Raw genomic sequence first — 17476 nt, forward strand, 5'->3', positions numbered from 1 at the left:
TATGTCTAGTTGAAAATTTAACTCTTTAGTCGAAAATACTTCTTTTTTTTAGAATTCATTTTTTACAGAAAATGTAACTTTTCCATTTTTTTCAGTTTGATGTTTTTTAGTAAGAAAATTCGCGTTTTTTGTTGTCGTAGAAAATAATTTTTTAGTTTGAAATTTCCTTTTTTTTCGTAAAAATGCATCAGTTTCGTGGAAAATTATTTTTTTGTTGAACAGTCATATTTTTTGTTTTAAAATTGAATGTTAAAAATTCAATTATTTTGTTGAAAATTCCAGTATTTTGTTAAAGAGTTATCTTATAAAGTACAACTTTTTTTTAATAAATGAATACATTTGAACATTTTAAATTTGTATATACAACACTGTTTTATTCCTCTTATAAAATATTCTATAACGTTGATATAACCTGAAGAATAAAAATATTGTTAAAAATCATAACTTCTTAAACTCTCCTAAATTCTGTCACATTCTCGGTTATATAACCTGAACTTAAATTCTCAGGAATTTAAGAACTCTATATACTTTCAGCCCTGTGCATCTCTCTATAGTTCAGAATTTAACTTGACCCCGCAACTGTCCTAAGTTGATTAGTTGCTAATATCTCCAGCGCGGCGCTAGTTATCCCATCACTCCCTGTTTTTACGTAGGAAGCAATGGGACTAAATCACTTTTTTAATTTTTTAGTTAAAAAAATATTATTTCCATGCAAAAAAGTCTTGAAATTAAAACAATGTTACTCATTTAACATTTCAGAATACTTTTCCAATCATTTTTTATGAATACCAAAAACAAAATATGATTTATATGGTCGTACAATAACCTTGGAAAAGTGTAATATATCTAAGATATGAATTTGAATGAAAAGTAAAATATGATTCTTAAAGTTTAGTGTCGAAAACAAATTAACAATATTATTAATGGAATGTAAAAAAATCCTGGAGAAAAATTTGAATAATACTAAGTTTAAACTTACCATGTGAATACTCTCGCTTATGAATATATAATAGATATAATGTATTTCTTATTGAATTTAACTAAATTTACATTCTAAACCATTTTATTTAATAACCCAGTGGGCATAAAATTTGGCGACGTCTTTACGACATCGTTACGACATCCTATGTCCATGTCGTTTCTATGTCTTTGCGATATCGTAAAGACATCGTCAGATCATACGACTTATTTACGATATCGTAAAGACACCTAAACGACATGGACATAGGATATCGTAAAGTTGTCGTAAAGATGTCGTAACGATGTCGTAAAGACTTCGCCAAACTTTGTGCCCGCTGGGAATCAGTGAAAAATAAAATAATATATTTCTTTAATTGCTCTCTTTCATCATTAAATCCTTCTAAGTATTTAAAGCAAATATGTTAAAACATTGATTATATTCACATCTTGAACGTTTTATAAAATTATAATTTCTATTTGTTCCTCGGAAAAAATGTTTTTTTCGCCACAATTTAAATTATTGAATAAACTATTTTTGATATTCTTTACATATTCTTATTTTATATGGCCTTGAATAAAAATTTAATTTAATTTGAATTACATTTTTCTCATTATATTCAATAGCGTAAGTACTCGCTAAACCCTCAAATATTAAGTTTAAATTTCTATACTATTAAAAATTTGTTCACAAAAACATTTACATATTTTATTGGTATAAATATTATTCACTGCGTTTTTAGATATAAAAAGGATTATATTTAACTTTTTATTCAAATTAAAATGTAATATTCTACTTTATCAAGTTTATTGGGTGAAGTTTCAATTCATATTTTCCATTAGCATTTGTATACATTGTTTGGAATATTATTTTGGAATATAAAATAAGTAACATTCTTTTCATTTCAATATTTTTTTAACGAAAATAACGGTTTATTTATTAAAAAATAAAAATAAAGTGGTCTACTCCCATTGCTTAGAATGCAAAAACAGGGAGTGGTGGGGCAACTAGCGCCGCACTGAAGATATTTAGAACTAACCAACATAGGACACTAAGGGATCGCCATTTTGTTTACAGATGCACAGGGCTGATACGTTCCCAACTCGGGTTGTTTTTCTTTACACCACTGACGTTTCATGTACAAGTTTCGTCTCATTTATCAAATGAAATACGCATAATTAAACTGTTGTGTTCAAAAACGTAACTGTATGACGTTTACTCTAAATAATAACCGACTCCTAACAAGAATTTGATATGATGCGACTGTGTATGCATAAACACAACAATAAGTGCACCTGCTCCGATTGGTTCCGAATTGAATAGAATTCACTATTGGCCGAACACAGCCGAACTTGTTTTCGTAAATATTATTTTCCTACATGATGATGATTGTTGAGTTTGTTCATTCTTCATACAGTTGATTCTGGCCATACTGACGTTTGGTTTTGGGTTTTGGCTCGGCGAAAAGCGAGGAGATGAGTCACCAGGACTTTAGAAAGTTGCATATATTCCTCCAATGTGTAAGAATGATCCGATCCAATGTCATCGAGCAGAGAAACGAATGAAGGAATGAAGATTTTTGGTGAGACACTGAAACATGTCAGAGATGTCAAGCAATCCTGCGACAATGCCTGGAACCCAGGAAATTGTCGAGTTGGCGAAATTGCTGCGTCAAAACGGTGACAAAGTCTTGAATGGCACCAGTAAGCTCTCTTTGTCCACAACTCTCCTACATAACCTCAATGAATTTTTTCACAAAATAGTCAATGAAGCTGAAGATATCGAAAGCTCTTTTCAAGTCTGCAATAGCTCGAAGAACGACATTTTCAGGGATATCAAGTTTCTGCACGATTTTGTGCAGAAAACGATTGGACTCAAGATCACTTGCAACTTGAGCGATGCCAAAGTTGAGATTGACATTAACAAGTTTCGACACTTGAAATATTTGGAGTTGCAGAAAGTTTGTATAGAATCGACCAAGGGAATCCAAAGTATCCGGGGACAATTGGAGTGTGTTATTTGCGCTGGAGGAAGAGGGGTTGCCAGTCTTGGTGATTTGCTAGGTAAGATTATTTCTAATCAAAAAATTTTTTTTTAATTTTCAAAATTGGACATTTTTTATTATTGTTTTAAACAGTTTTCTAAAATTTGAATATATAGCTAAATCTTGCTACTGAAAAGTTTTATTTATTTATTCAGATTTAAAAACAGGGTTTTGAATTCCTTTGTTGTTGACAATTTATCTTTTTCAGTTGAAAATTCATCTATATTGTTGAAAATTCGCTTTTTTGGTAAAAAATTTATCTTCTTTTTTGAAAATTAAGTTTTTTGGTTGAGAGTTCATTACTTTAAAAATGTAACTATTTTTTAAAAATCAATTTTTATTTTGAAAGTTATTATTTTTAAACTGACAATGGAAGTACTATTCCAATTGAAAATTCTATCATATTGGATGAAAATTTGTCTTTTGTGGTAGAAATGAATCTTTTTGGCCGAAAATTCTTTTCAGTTAAAAATTCAACTTATAGGTTTATTAGAATTTAAGATTCATAATTTTAGTTGAAAATTCATATTTTTGTTTTCAAATTCAACCAATCCAGTTAAAGATTTATCATTTTAGTTAGAAAATTCATCAGTTTGGTTCCACGTTATTATTATTTTATTTTTTTAATGAAACTTTAACAATTCAGTTTTTGGTTGATTTTTTAGTTGAAAATTCATGCATTTTGTAGAAAATTCCTCTATTTTAGTAGATAATTAATCTTCTTGTTTGAAAATGCATTTTTTCGTTTCAAAATTAAACTATTGCAGTTAAATATTAATCTTTTTGTTATAAAATTTAACTATTCCAGTTAAGGACTCATCATTTTAGTTAAGAATTCGTCAGTTTGGTCAAAATTATAAGTTTTTAAAATGAAAATTTAAATATTCAATTTTTGGTTGAAAATTAATCTTCTTTAATTAAAAATACAACTATTTTGTTGAAAATTCAAGTATTTTATTGAAAAAGCTACTTTTTTGGTAAAAAAAATGTATCTTTTTCTTTGAAAATTCATCTTTATAGTTAAAAATTCAACTATTCCACTTGAAGATTCATAATTTTAGTTAGAAATTCATCAGTTTTATTCCAAAATATTATTTTTTTGAAATTAAAATTTAACAATATCGTTTTTAGTTGATTTTCTAATTGAAAATTCATGTATTTTGTTGAAAACTCCTCTTTTTGGTAGAAAATTAACCTTCTTGTCAGAAAATGCGTATTTTTAGTTAAAAATTCAAGTTTTGCATTTAATATTCATAATTTTATTTGTAAATTTAGCTTTTTGGTAAAAAATTTAACAATTAAAGTTAAATATTCATCTTTTGTTGTAAAACTTAACTATTTCAGTCAAAGATTATAGTTAAAAATTCATTCGTTTTGCCAACAATGTATTTTTTTAAATGAACATTTAAATATTCAATTTTAGGTTGAAAATTGATCTTTTTTAAATCAAAATGGAACTATTTAGTTACAAATGTACCTCTTTTAGTTGAAAATTAAACTATTTTGATGAAAATTTATGTATTTCATTGAAAAAGCATCTTTTTTGTTAAAAAATTTGTCTTCTTGTTTGAAAATATATGTTTATAGTTAAAAATTTAACTATTCCAGGTGAAGATTCATCACTTTAATTAGAAATTCATGAGTTTGATTCCAAACTATTATTTTTTTTAAATAAAAATGTATTAATATCCTTTTTGGTTGAAAATTAATCTTTTTAATTCAAAATAGAACTATTTAGTTACAAATTGGTCTCTTTTAGTTTAAAATTAAACTATTTTGTTTACAATGCACTACTTTGTATATAAAATTATTATTCTATTATTGGTTGAAATTTTTTTATTTATAAATTAAAAATTCAACTATTCGGTAAGAAATGTATGTGTTTTGTTAAGAAATCGTATTTTTTATTAGAAAATAAATCTTCTTGACTCTTTTGTAGAGAGCTTGTCTTTTTAACTTGAAAATTTAACTATTTCGTTGAAAATGATCATTTTTGGATTAAAAATTGGTGAAAATTAACAGATTTTTTAAAATAAGTAGTAGGTAAAAGTACCCAAGTGTGGGAAACGGGAAAGGTTATCTTTTTTATCGATAAATCAATTTTTTTTAACTTCGTCTTTTCGAGTAGAAAATTCGTCCTTTTGGATTAAAAATTCATTGTTTTGGACAAAAGTTGCTTTTTTTTGGTTGAAAAATCATATTTTTGGTTGAAAATTAATTTTTTTAAAGTGAAAATGATAAATATTCTATTTTTGGTTGAAAGTTTCTCTTTTTTAGGTTGAAAATTCAACTGTTTGCTTGAAAATTCATGTATTTCGTTGAAAATTCGTATTTTTGGTAGAAAATTAATGTTTTTGGTTAAAAATGTATCCGTTTCGGTTGAAAAGTTTGAAAAATTAATCTGGTTTGGATAAGGATAGAACTATTTTGTTGAAAATTCGTATTTTTTGTTTTAAACTTCAACTATTTTTGTACAAAATTAAACTATTTAATTGGAAATAACCTTTTTTGAAAATTCATATTTTTTGTTGAAATTTAAACCACTTTGTATATGCAATTATTATTATATTGTTGGTTGAAATTTTTTTATTTATAACTTTAAAATTCAACTATTAAGTAGAAAAATGTATGTGTTTTGTTGAAAATTCATCTTCTTTAGTAGAAAATATATCTTTTTTAATTTTTTTTAGAGAGTTTCTCTTTTTAACTTGAAAATTTAACTATTTCGTTGAAAATTAGCATTTTTTGGATTCAAAATTGGTGAAAACTGCCGATTTTTTAAAACAAGTAGTAGATGAAAATAATTAATTGTCGAAAACGGGACTGGTTATCTTTTTCATCGATAAATCATTTTTTTTTTAATTTCGTCTTTTCGGGTAGAAAATTCGTTCTTTTGGATTAAAAATTAATTTTTTTGGACAAAAGTTGCTTTTTTTTGGTTGAAAAATCATATTTTTGGCTGAAAACGTATTTTTTGTTAATGTGAAAAATATAAATATTCTATTTTTGGTTGAACATTCATCTTTTTTAAGTCGAAAATTCAACTATTTGCTTGAAAATTCATGTATTTCTGGAAAATTTTTTCTATTTGATTGCAACTTAAATTATTTTGCTAAAAATTCGTATTTTTTTGCATTAATTTTCTGCCCTGAAAATGTAATTTCCATTTTTGGTTAAAAATTCATATTTTAAATTAAAAATTGATCTTTTTTAGTTGAGAGTTCGTATATTTTGTTGAAAATTCATCTTTTTGGTAGAAACTTCGTCTATTTGAATAAAAATTACATATTTGAAAATTCATATTTTTGGTTGAAATTTAAACTACTTTGGTAGAAAATTATTATTCCAGTTTCGGTTTTGCATTTTTTATTTATAAATTTAAAATTCAATCACTAGGTAAAAAATTCATCTATTTCATTGAAAGTTTAACTGTGCAGGTTTAAATTCAACTATTTCGTTAAAAATTAATTTTATTATTGTTGAAAATTCTACTATTCGGTAGAAAAATCGTATTTTTTGGTAGAAAATCTATTGGTTGAAAGTTCATCTTTCTTGGTTGAACATTGAACTCTTTTCCAAAAAATTCGCCATTTTTACTGAAAGATTGAACCATTTGGTTAAAAATGCAACTATTTTTTAAATTGAAAATTCATCTTTGTAGTTTGATAATTCAACTATGGGATTAAAAATTAAACTCTCATTTTTGGAAATTATTTTTTTTTGTTGAAAATGCATTAATAAATATGATAAAAAACGTAAATAATTTTTTTTTTTTAATGAGAAGCATATTTGTATGACACATTTTATATAAATTAAGATTTCACAATACTAAAATCACTTGCTAAATCTAGAATAGAATTTGATTTTGCCCAACTCTGATATAAATATATTTTTTTATAATTGATAGATTTGGGTAATAAATTTGATAAATAAAATAAAAAACAAATAATTTTTACAGCCGCTTGTGGGGGAGACGCTGGCGTTGGATTTGTATGGAATTCTTTAAATCGACTCTCCTTGACATACAATGCTTTGTGTGGATTGGATAAATCTCTTGAGCTCACTCCCTGGTTGCAAATGTTGGATTTGAGTCACAATCTGATATCGAAAGCTCCCGAGCTCGATTGCTTGCCAAGCTTGAAGTACGTTAATTTAGGCTACAATAAATTAGAGGCTGTCCCACCTTTTCACAAGGCAACCTTCCACACTTTACAAAAATTAATACTGAAGAACAATTACATCGAGAATATAAATGGTAAATTTTAAAATTCGTGGGAAATTTGCATTTAATTGATATTTATTATTAATCTTGTGATAATATTTTAGGATTGCAAGGACTTGAAAATTTGGTCGAGTTGGATTTATCCTACAATTGTCTGACTGAGCATTATAATTTGTGGCCCTTGGAATCGATGTCGGGACTTTTGTGGGTCTCACTAGAGGGCAATCCCTTATCTTATCATCCTAACCACAGATTGCTTTCTTTAAAACATTTGCATCCATGTTTGAGTAGCAGTAAGGTAAGAATATTTATTTTTTATTTTTCTAGATCGTATAATGACAGTGAATTTTTATTTAATGGCAATTTTACAAAATTTTTACAATAAAAATTTTCTCCTACTTTGATTTCAATCGTTTTTTAAATAATTTTCCAATTTGTGATTTTTATAAATTATTACATCATCAGTTTAGAATGCTTAATTCGAAAATCTTTTACTTTCAAAATTTTCTATTTTAGATTTTTAATTTTTAAAAGCATATATTTTAATTTATAGAATTTTAAAATGCAGTTTTAAAGGCTTAAATAATTAGAAGTTTTTAAAGTCGAAGATTTTTAAAAATAAAAAACAGGGTGGCCGCTGGACCGGGAAACCGGGATTTTTACGAATTTTTAGAAGAAAAATCTGCCCAAGCTCGATTTTAACAGTTTTTTAAATAAAGAAAGTGCAGTTTTGAAGATTTAAACAGTTGAAAATTTAAAAAATTTGAAGTAGAAACTTTTTGATGATAAAAACAGTTTTGTTTTATCAACTTTAATTATAAATAAATAAATTAGTTAAAAAATGGTTCAAAATGTGAGAATATCCAAATTGTAACTGTTTCAATCCAAAAGTCTTCATATGGATTGAAATTAAAAATCATTTATTCCGATAATTTTATTTTTAAATAAAAATTTTCATGATTCATCATTAATATATTTTTAATTCAGAATTTCAGGTCTTCCTTTATATTATTTTTCATATTAAATTGAATCAATAAATTTATTAATATATTATTTCTATGAATTTTTTTAGCCAGTGAGAAATTTAAACGTGCATTTTACCATTTTAATTTTTAAAAGCATATATTTTAATTTATAGAATTTTAAGATGCAGTTTAAAGGCTTAAAAAATTAGAAGTTTTTAAAATCGAAGATTTTTAAAAATAAAAAACAGGGTGGCCGCTGGACCGGGAAACCGGGAATTTTACGAATTTTGAGAAGAAAAATCTGCCCAAGTTCGATTTTAACAGTTTTTTAAATAAAGAAAGTGCAGTTTTGAAGATTTAAACAGTTGAAAATTTAAAAAATTTGAAGTGGAAACTTTTTGATAAAAAAACAGTTTTGTTTTATCAACTTTAATTATAAATAAATAAATTAGTTAAAAAATGGTTCAAAATGTGAGAATTTCCAAATTGTAACTGTTTCAATCCAAAAGTCTTCATATGGATTGAAATTAAAAATCATTTATTCCGATCATTTTATTTTTAAATAACAATTTTCATGATTCATCATTAATATATTTTTAATTCAGAATTTCAGGTCTTCCTTTATATTATTTTTCATATTAAATTGAATCAATAAATTTATTAATATATTACTTCTTTTAATTTTTTTTAGCCAGTAAGAAATTTAAACGTGCATTTTACTATTTACAACTTAAAAAATAAATCCATAATAAAGTCTAAATTGTTTTATATAGAAAGCTTTGAATCTTTAGATTTTCGAAGAACTTTTTAACTTTTAGCGTAAAAATTTTAATTAATCTATTTAAAAAGTGCTTAATTTCGAAGTGAAATTATTAAATTTAAATGAAGTGTGTTAAAAAACAAATTAAAAAAAAAAATCATTAAAATCTTCCGTGATATTTTTTGATAATTTTTGAAATATCTTAAAATCTTCTTAAACTTTCTGATACAATAATTTTTCAGAGTGAAAAATCATTTTCAATTTTCCTAAGAATCTTAAGAAAATTGTTTACTCTTTTGAAGTCTTTCAAATTTCTTACAAAAATTATACATTTTTTGTTTGAAATCTGCAAAAATCTACATTTTATTTTAAATTCAGCTACATGTATTTAAAATTATTTCAAGTTCTAAATTTAATTCGAATTTTTTTTCAACTTCTAAATATCTCTTAAAATTACTCTAATACTTTTACAAATAATAAGTGTTCTATTATTATTTATAAATTCTTCTTTTTTAATTTGCAGGATTTTCTAAAAGTTATAGAAAAAATACAATTCATTTTTAAATATATTTAAAAATTCAGGAAAAAACATTTTAAAATAATTTTGAATTTGGTAAAATTTAAAACAACTTCTAGATTTCTCAAGATTTTGAAATAAAAATTTAAAGCTTTTAAAGGATGCCTAGATTATTTAAAATAAAAATAATTTAAGAACTGTTAAGTTAAAAAAATTATTTTTCAATTTTTAATGTGTCTAGTTTTAAATTACTTAAAATAATATAATTTTGAAAAATTTTAAAGTTCATTGCTTAATTCTTTAATTTAGACTATTGAAAATGTTATCGTGGATTTATATTTTTGGAACTTAATCTGAAACTTTGAACTCTATAGTTGATAAAAGTTTTAAAATTTGCAGTTTATTTGCATTTTACTTAACATTATTTAATTGAAAAGTGTTAGTATCTCCCATTTGGTACGTGTACATTTTTGAGCATTTGAATACACAATTTTTGAATTGAAAACTTTTAAACTTCAATTTTAAAAGTTTGGAATTCAAGGGTTCCACTTTGAATGCTTTAATTTGTTGTTTATTACTTTAAATGGAAAAATGTTTTCGGCCACCCTGTATATTAAATTTGATTTCAAACGTTTTACCTTCTTAAGATTTTAATTCAAAAACAGTCTAATTAAACGACAAAGTACAAATTTTCAACGAAATAAATGAATTTTTATAAAATAGTACAATTTTCAATTTAAAAAATATCAATTTTCAAGAAATAGAAGAATTTTTAACCAACTAGTAGAAGTTTCAATAAAAAAAGATTATTTTTCCACCGGAAAAGAACAAATAAAAAAAAAAGATTAATTTGTAGAAAGTAGTTTAATTTTCTACTAAAAAATATCCCTTTTCAACAAAACACAGAATATTTTCATTTTCCTGCGACCAAAATAGTTTAATTTTCAAAAAAAAATCAATCAATTTTAAGCCAAATGGTATAATTTTCAACCAAAAAGTTTAATTTGCTACCACAAAATGACGAATTTTCAACAAAATAGATGAATTTTTATAAAATAGTTTAAATATCAAAAGAAAAATATATTAAATTTTAAACAAAAACAGAATATTTTCATGCAACCAAAATATATAAAATTTCAACAAAATAGATGTTTTTAACCAAATAGTAGAATTTTTAAACAAAAAGATGAATTTTCAATCGAGAAGTTTAATTTTCTACCATAAAATGACGAATTTTCAACAAAATAGATGCATTTTTACAAAATTTTTCAATTTTTTTAAATATCAATTTTCAACCAAAAATATATTTTAATTATCATTCAAACAAAATAGTTCAATTTTCAAAAAATAGATGAATTTTTATAAAATAGTTTAATTTTCAAATTTAAAAATATCAAATTTAAAACAGCAGATGAATTTTTAACCAAATAGTAGAATGTTTAACTAAAAAAATTATTTTTCTACAAAAAATGGACGAATTTCCAAAAAAAGAAAAAAGTAGATTAATTTGTATAAAATAGTTTAATTTTCTGTTAAAAAATATCAATTTTCAACCAAAAATAGAATATTTTCATTTTTATGAGACCAAGATAGTTCAATTTTCAACAAAATAGATTAATGTAAATCCAAATAGTAGAATTTTTAACCAAAAAGATTAATTTTCTACCACAAAAAGACGAATTTTCCAAAAAATAGATGAATTTTTATAAAATCGGTTAATTTTTTACTAAATAATATCAATTTTCGACCAAAAATACAATGTTTTAATTTTCGTGCTGAATTTTCAAAAAATAGTAATATTTTCAGCAAAATCGGAATTTTTATAACCAATTAGTTGAATTGTTAACCAAAAAAGATAAATTCTCAAAGTACAATGTAGTAGTTGAACTTTTAACCAACACAGAATAGATTAATTTTGATAAAATTAGTACAATTTTTAATTTAAAAAATATCAATTTTCAAAAATAGAAGAGTTTTTAACCAAATAGTAGAAGTTTCAACCAAAAAAGATTTTAATTTTAATTTAATCAGAAAATTTCGATTTAAAAAAAAAACAGATGAATTTTTAACCAAATATTAGAAGTTTCAAACAAAAAAGTTAATTTTCAACAAAATAGATGAATTTTAATCCAAACAGTAGAATTTTTTACCAAAAAGATGACTTTTCAACCAAGCTGATTAATTTTATACCACAAAAAGATGAATTTTGATCAGATAGTTGATTTTTCTACTAAAAAAATGTCAAATTTTAACCAAAAATAGAATGTTTTAATTTTCATGCAACCAAATTGTTCAATTTTCAATGAAATAGATCAATTTTTAACCAAATAGTAAAATTTTTTACTACAATGATCATTTTTCTACAACAAAAGGACGAATTTTTAACAAAATATATGATTTTTGAACGGAACAGTTAAATTTTCAACTGGAAAATATCAGTTTTCAACCAATGATATAATAGTTTAATTTTAAGTCCAAAAAATTATTTTTAATCAAACAAATCAATTAAAATAGTCGAATTTTCCAAAAATATGAGAATTTTTAACTAAATAGTAGAAGTTTTAATCAAAAGGATGACATATTAACCAGAAAGATTAATTTTCTACCAGTGAACACGATTTTTCAACAAAATAGTGAAATTTTCAACAAAATCGGTGAATTTTTAACCAAGATTTTTTAACAGAATACTTTCATTTTCACCTAAAAAATATTCATTTTCCATCGAAAATAGAATAGTTTAATATTCAGTCAAAATCATTAATTTTAAACAAAACAAAATCAATTAAAATCATACAATTTTCAACAAGATAGATGAATTTTTAAAGAAACAGTAAAATCTTTACAAAAAAAAAAACAGTTTAATTTTTAACTAAAAAAATATTCTTTTTCCACCAAAAATAGAATATTTTAATTTTCATTCAACCAAAGTAGTTAAAAAAATAAAATAGATGAATTTTTAACCAAATAGAAGAAGTTTGAACCAGAAAGATGAATTTTCGATCAAAAAGATTTATTTTCCACCACAAAATGACAAATTTTCAACAAAATAGTGAAATTTTCAGCAAAATCGGTGAATTTTTAACCAAGAAGATTAATTTTCTAACACAAAAGAACGATTTTTCAAACAAATTTATGATTTTTTAACAAAATACTTTCATTTTCACCTAAAAAATATTCATTTTCCATCGAAAATAGAATAGTTTAATTTTCAGTCAAAATCATTAATTTTAAACAAAACAAAATCAATTAAAATCATTCAATTTTCAACAAAACAGATAAATTTGTAACGAAACAGTAAACTCTTTACGAAGAAAAAAAATAGTTTAATTTTCAACTGAAAAATATCCATTTCCAAGCAAAAATAGAATTTTTTAATTTTCATTCAACCAAAGTAGTTAAAAAAATAAAATAGATAAATTGTTAACAAAATAGAAGAAGTTTGAACCAGAAATATGAATTTTCAACCAAGAAGATTTATTTTCTACCAAAAAATGACGAATTTTCAACAAAATAGTGACATTTTTAGCAAAATCGCTGAATTTTTGACCAAATAGTTGAAAATTCTACCAAAAAGATTAATTTCCTATTAGAAAAGACAAATGTTCTAAAAAAATACGTAACATTTTAATTAAAAGTGAAGAAATGTCAACCAAAAATGGAATAGTTAAATTTTCGGTTAAACAATTTATTTGCAATAAATAAAGGAATTTTGAACGAAGAAAAATGTTTCAGTCGAGAAATAAAAATAATTTCATAAATTCAACTGCTGAAATAGATTAAGATGTTTGAAATAATGCAATTATTGTAAGTTATTCAACTGCTAAAAATAATTCAACTGCTGAATATTATTCAAAATTATTTAACTATTGTAAATTATTCAACTATTGAAAATAATGCAACTTTGCTAAAACTTATTCAACTCTTACTAAAAGTTATTCAACTGCGGAAAACTATTCTACTCTTGTAATTTAATTATTTAACTACTGAAAATAATTCAATAATTTAGCTCGCATTGAAGTGGAAACAGGACAAATTTGGGAATATTGGGGAATAGGGGAGAGAATCTGAAGTATGTGATAAAGAAATAAGAATTTTAATAATTTACATACTAAAGAATAATCGTTTAAATAAACAAACCTTGGAGTTTATTCTTAATACTTTAAAAATTACAGATATTCTATTTTTGGTTGAAAATTCATATTTTTTAGGTGAAAATAAAATTATTCTGTTCAAAAACAATAAATTTCGTTGAAAATTCGTTCTTTTGTGGTAGGAAATTAATCTTCTTGGTTAAAAATGCACCGATTTTGCTGAAAATTTCACTATTTTGTTAAAAATTCGTCTTTTTCTGATAGAACATTAATCTTTTTTCTACTATTTGGTCAAAATTCATCTATTTTGTTGAAAATTCGATGATTTTAATTGACTTGTTTTGCTTAGAAATAATGTTTTTGACTTGAAATTAAACTATTATCATGTTGATTGAAAATTGAACTATTCCGTTCAAAAATCATATATTTTTTTGAAAATTCGCCCTTTTGTGGTAGAAAATTCCTCTTTTTTTTTAAATTGTACTATTTCGTTAAAAATTTGATTTATTTGATTGAACATTGAACTATTTTGGTTGCATGAAAATTAAAACATTCTATTCTTGGTTAACATTTGACATTTTTTTAGTCGAAAAATCAACTATTTGATCAAAATTCATCTATTTTGTTCAAAATTCATCTTTTTCGTTAAAAATCTACTGTTTGGATTAAAATTGATCTATTTTATTGAAAATTAAATTATTTTGGTTACGTGCAAATTAAAACATTCTATTTTTGGTTGAAAATTGATATTTTTAAGCAGGAAATTTAACTATTTTACACAAATACAATTATTTTGTTGAAAGTACGTCCTTTTACGGTAGAAAATTAATCTTTTTTTGTTGAAACTTCTACTATCTGGTTTAAAATTCATCTGTTTTTTTTTTAAATTGAATGTTCTGATTAAATGTAAATTTAAATATTATATTTTTGGTTGAAAATTGATATTTTTAAATTGAAAATGGAACTATTTTATAAAAATTGATCTTTTTTTTTTTTTAAATTCGTCCTTTTGTGGTAAAAGATTAATCTTCTGGGTTGAAAAGTCATCTATTTTGTTTGAAAATTCGTCCTTTATTGTTGAATTAACTGTTTTTGAATTAAAATTAAAATCTATTTTGGTTAAAAGATCAACTACGACATTGTTCTTTGAGAATTTATCTTTTTTGGTTAACAATTCAACTAATTGGTTTAAAAAATTCCGATTTTGCTGCAAATATGACTATTTTTTGAAAATTCATCTTTTTCGTTGAAACTTCTACTATTTACTTAAAAATTAATCTATTTTGTTGATAATTAATCTATTTTGGGTTAAAAATGGATATTTTTTTAGCTGAAAATTCAACTATTTTATAAAAATTCATTTATTTTGTTGAAAATTCGTCTTTTTGTGGTAGAAATTTAATCAGCTTTGTTGAAAACTCATCCTTTTGGTTAAAACTTCTAAAATTTGGCTTACAATTGATCTATTTTGTTGAGAATTTAACTATTTTGGTTGCACGAAAATTAAAACATTGTATTTTTGATGAAAATTGATATTTTTTTAGTGAAAAATTAAACGATTTTATAAAGATTCATCTATTTTGTTGACAATTCGTCTTTTTATGGTAGAAAACTAATCATTTTAGTTGAAAATTCTACTTTTTGGATTTACATTGATCTATTTTGTTGAAAATTGATATTTTTTAAATTGAAAATTGTATTATCTTATCAAAATTCATCTATTTCGTTGAAAATTCGTCATTTTGTAGGAGAAAATTAAACTTCTTGGTTAAAAATTTATCTTTTTAGTTAAAAATGCTACTATTCGGGTAAAAATTTATATATTTCGTTGAAAATTTGTTATTTTGTGGTAGAAAATTAAACTTCTTGGTTGAAAATGCATCCTTTTGGTTCAAACTTCTACAATTTGGCCTAAATGGATCTATTTTGTTGAAAATTGATTTTTTTCTTAAATTGAAAATTGAACTATATTATAAAAATTCATCTAATTTTGAAAATTGAACTATTTTGGTTGCATGAAAATAATATTTTATTTTTTGTTCAAAACTGATATTTTTTTAGTGAAAAATAAAACGATTTTGTACAAATTAATGTTTTACTTTTTTTTTAATTCGTCCTTTTGTGATAGAAAACTAATCTTTTTAGTGGAAGTTTCTGCTATTTGCTTAAAAATTCATCAATTTTGTTGAGAATTGAATTATTTTGTTTGAATGAAAATAAAACTATTATACTTTTGGTTGAAAATTGATATTTTTGAACATTGACAATTGAACTATTTTATAAAAATGCATCTATTTTGTTGGAAAATTTGTCATTTTGTGGTAGAAAGTTAATCTTTTTGTTTGAAAACTCATCCTTTTGGTTAAAACTTCTCAAATTTGACTTAAAATTGATCTATTTTGTTGAAAATTGAACTATTTTCGTTGAATGAAAATAAAAACATTCTATTTTTGGTTGAAAATTGATATTTTTTTAGTAAAAAATTAAACGATTTCATGAAAGTTCATTTATTTTGTTGAAAATTCGTCTTTTTGTGGTAGAAAAATAATCATTTTGGTTGAAAATTATACTATTTCGATTTACATTTATCTATTTTTTTTTTAAATTGATATTTTTTAGTAGAAAATTAAACTACTATACACAAATGATTTTTTTTTTATTCGTCCCATTGTGATAGAAAAATAATCTTTTTGGTTCAAATTACGACTATTTGGTTAAAAATTGATCTATTTTTTGAAAATCGAACTATTTTGTTTGAATGAAAATTAAAATATTATACTTTTGGTTGAAATTTGATATTTAAACAAATTGAAAATTGAACTATTTTATAAAAACGCATCTATTTTGTTGAAAATTCGTCATTTTGTGGTAGAAAATTAAACTGCTTGGTGCAAAATTAATTTTTTTCGTTAAAAATTTTACTATTTGGTTAAAAATTGATCTATTTTTAGTGAAAAATTAATCTACTTTATACAAATTCATCTATTGTTTTTAATTCGTCTTTTTGTGGTAGAAAAATAATTCTTTTTATTGAAACTTCTACTATTTGGTGAAAAATTCTTCTATTTTTTGAAAATTGATATTTTTTCAATTGAAAATTGAACTATTTTATCAAAATTCTTCTATATTCAAGAAATTAACTATTTTATGAAAATTCATCTATTTTTGAAAATTGAACTATTTTATAAAAATTCATCTATATTTAAAAATTGAACTGCTTTATAGAAATTCATCTATTTTGTTGAAAATTCGTCATTTTGTGGTGGAAAATTAAATTTCTTGGTTGATAAGTCATCTTTTTGGCTAAAAATTCTACTATTTGGCTTGCATGAAAATTAAAACATTCTAATTTTTATTAATAATTCATATTTTTTAGTGAAAAATTAAACTACTCTATATAAATTCATCTATTTTTTAAAAAATTCTTCATTTCGTGGTAGAAAATAATGTTTTTTTATTGAAACTTCTACTATTTGGTTAAAACTTCTTCTATTTTTTGAAAATTGATAAATAAATAAGAATTTTAATAATTTACAGACTAAAGAATAATCATTTAAATATACATTGGAGTTTATTCTTAATACTTTTAAAATAAAAAGATTAGAAAATTGGAATTTTTTCTCTAGGCGATGATTGACGCCTCGTAATGAATTAATTATTATTCTATTACTGAAATTAAATTATTCAACTGCTGAGAATAACTAAATGATTTAGTCCGCATTAAAATGGAAAGATGAAAGTATTGAGAAAATTGGGGAATCGGGTAGAGACTGAAGTTGGTGATAAATAAGATAGAATTTTAATAATGTACAAACTGAAGAATTAATGGTGAAGTTTATTTTTAATACTTTTAACCCTCACATTCTACATTTCATTACCTCTGGATGAAATTAACGTATTGGGATAATTTTTTTTACTA

General features: G+C 23.4%; 1 protein-coding gene across 1 annotated transcript in view; it reads left to right on the forward strand.

Annotated features, from left to right (window-relative positions):
- The first annotated feature begins 2065 nt into the window (after positions 1-2065).
- The window catches only part of LOC117170745 (serine/threonine-protein kinase 11-interacting protein), a 98680-nt gene continuing 83269 nt past the window's right edge, over positions 2066-17476 (forward strand). Inside the window, exons 1-3 of the mRNA XM_033357776.1 lie at positions 2066-3021; positions 6961-7257; positions 7329-7522. Of these exons, the coding sequence (XP_033213667.1) occupies positions 2556-3021; positions 6961-7257; positions 7329-7522 (957 nt within the window). The 5' untranslated portion in view covers positions 2066-2555. The remainder of the gene's footprint in view (positions 3022-6960; positions 7258-7328; positions 7523-17476) is intronic.

Source organism: Belonocnema kinseyi, chromosome 4 (assembly GCF_010883055.1).
Source record: "Belonocnema kinseyi isolate 2016_QV_RU_SX_M_011 chromosome 4, B_treatae_v1, whole genome shotgun sequence".
Taxonomy (NCBI): domain Eukaryota; kingdom Metazoa; phylum Arthropoda; class Insecta; order Hymenoptera; family Cynipidae; genus Belonocnema; species Belonocnema kinseyi.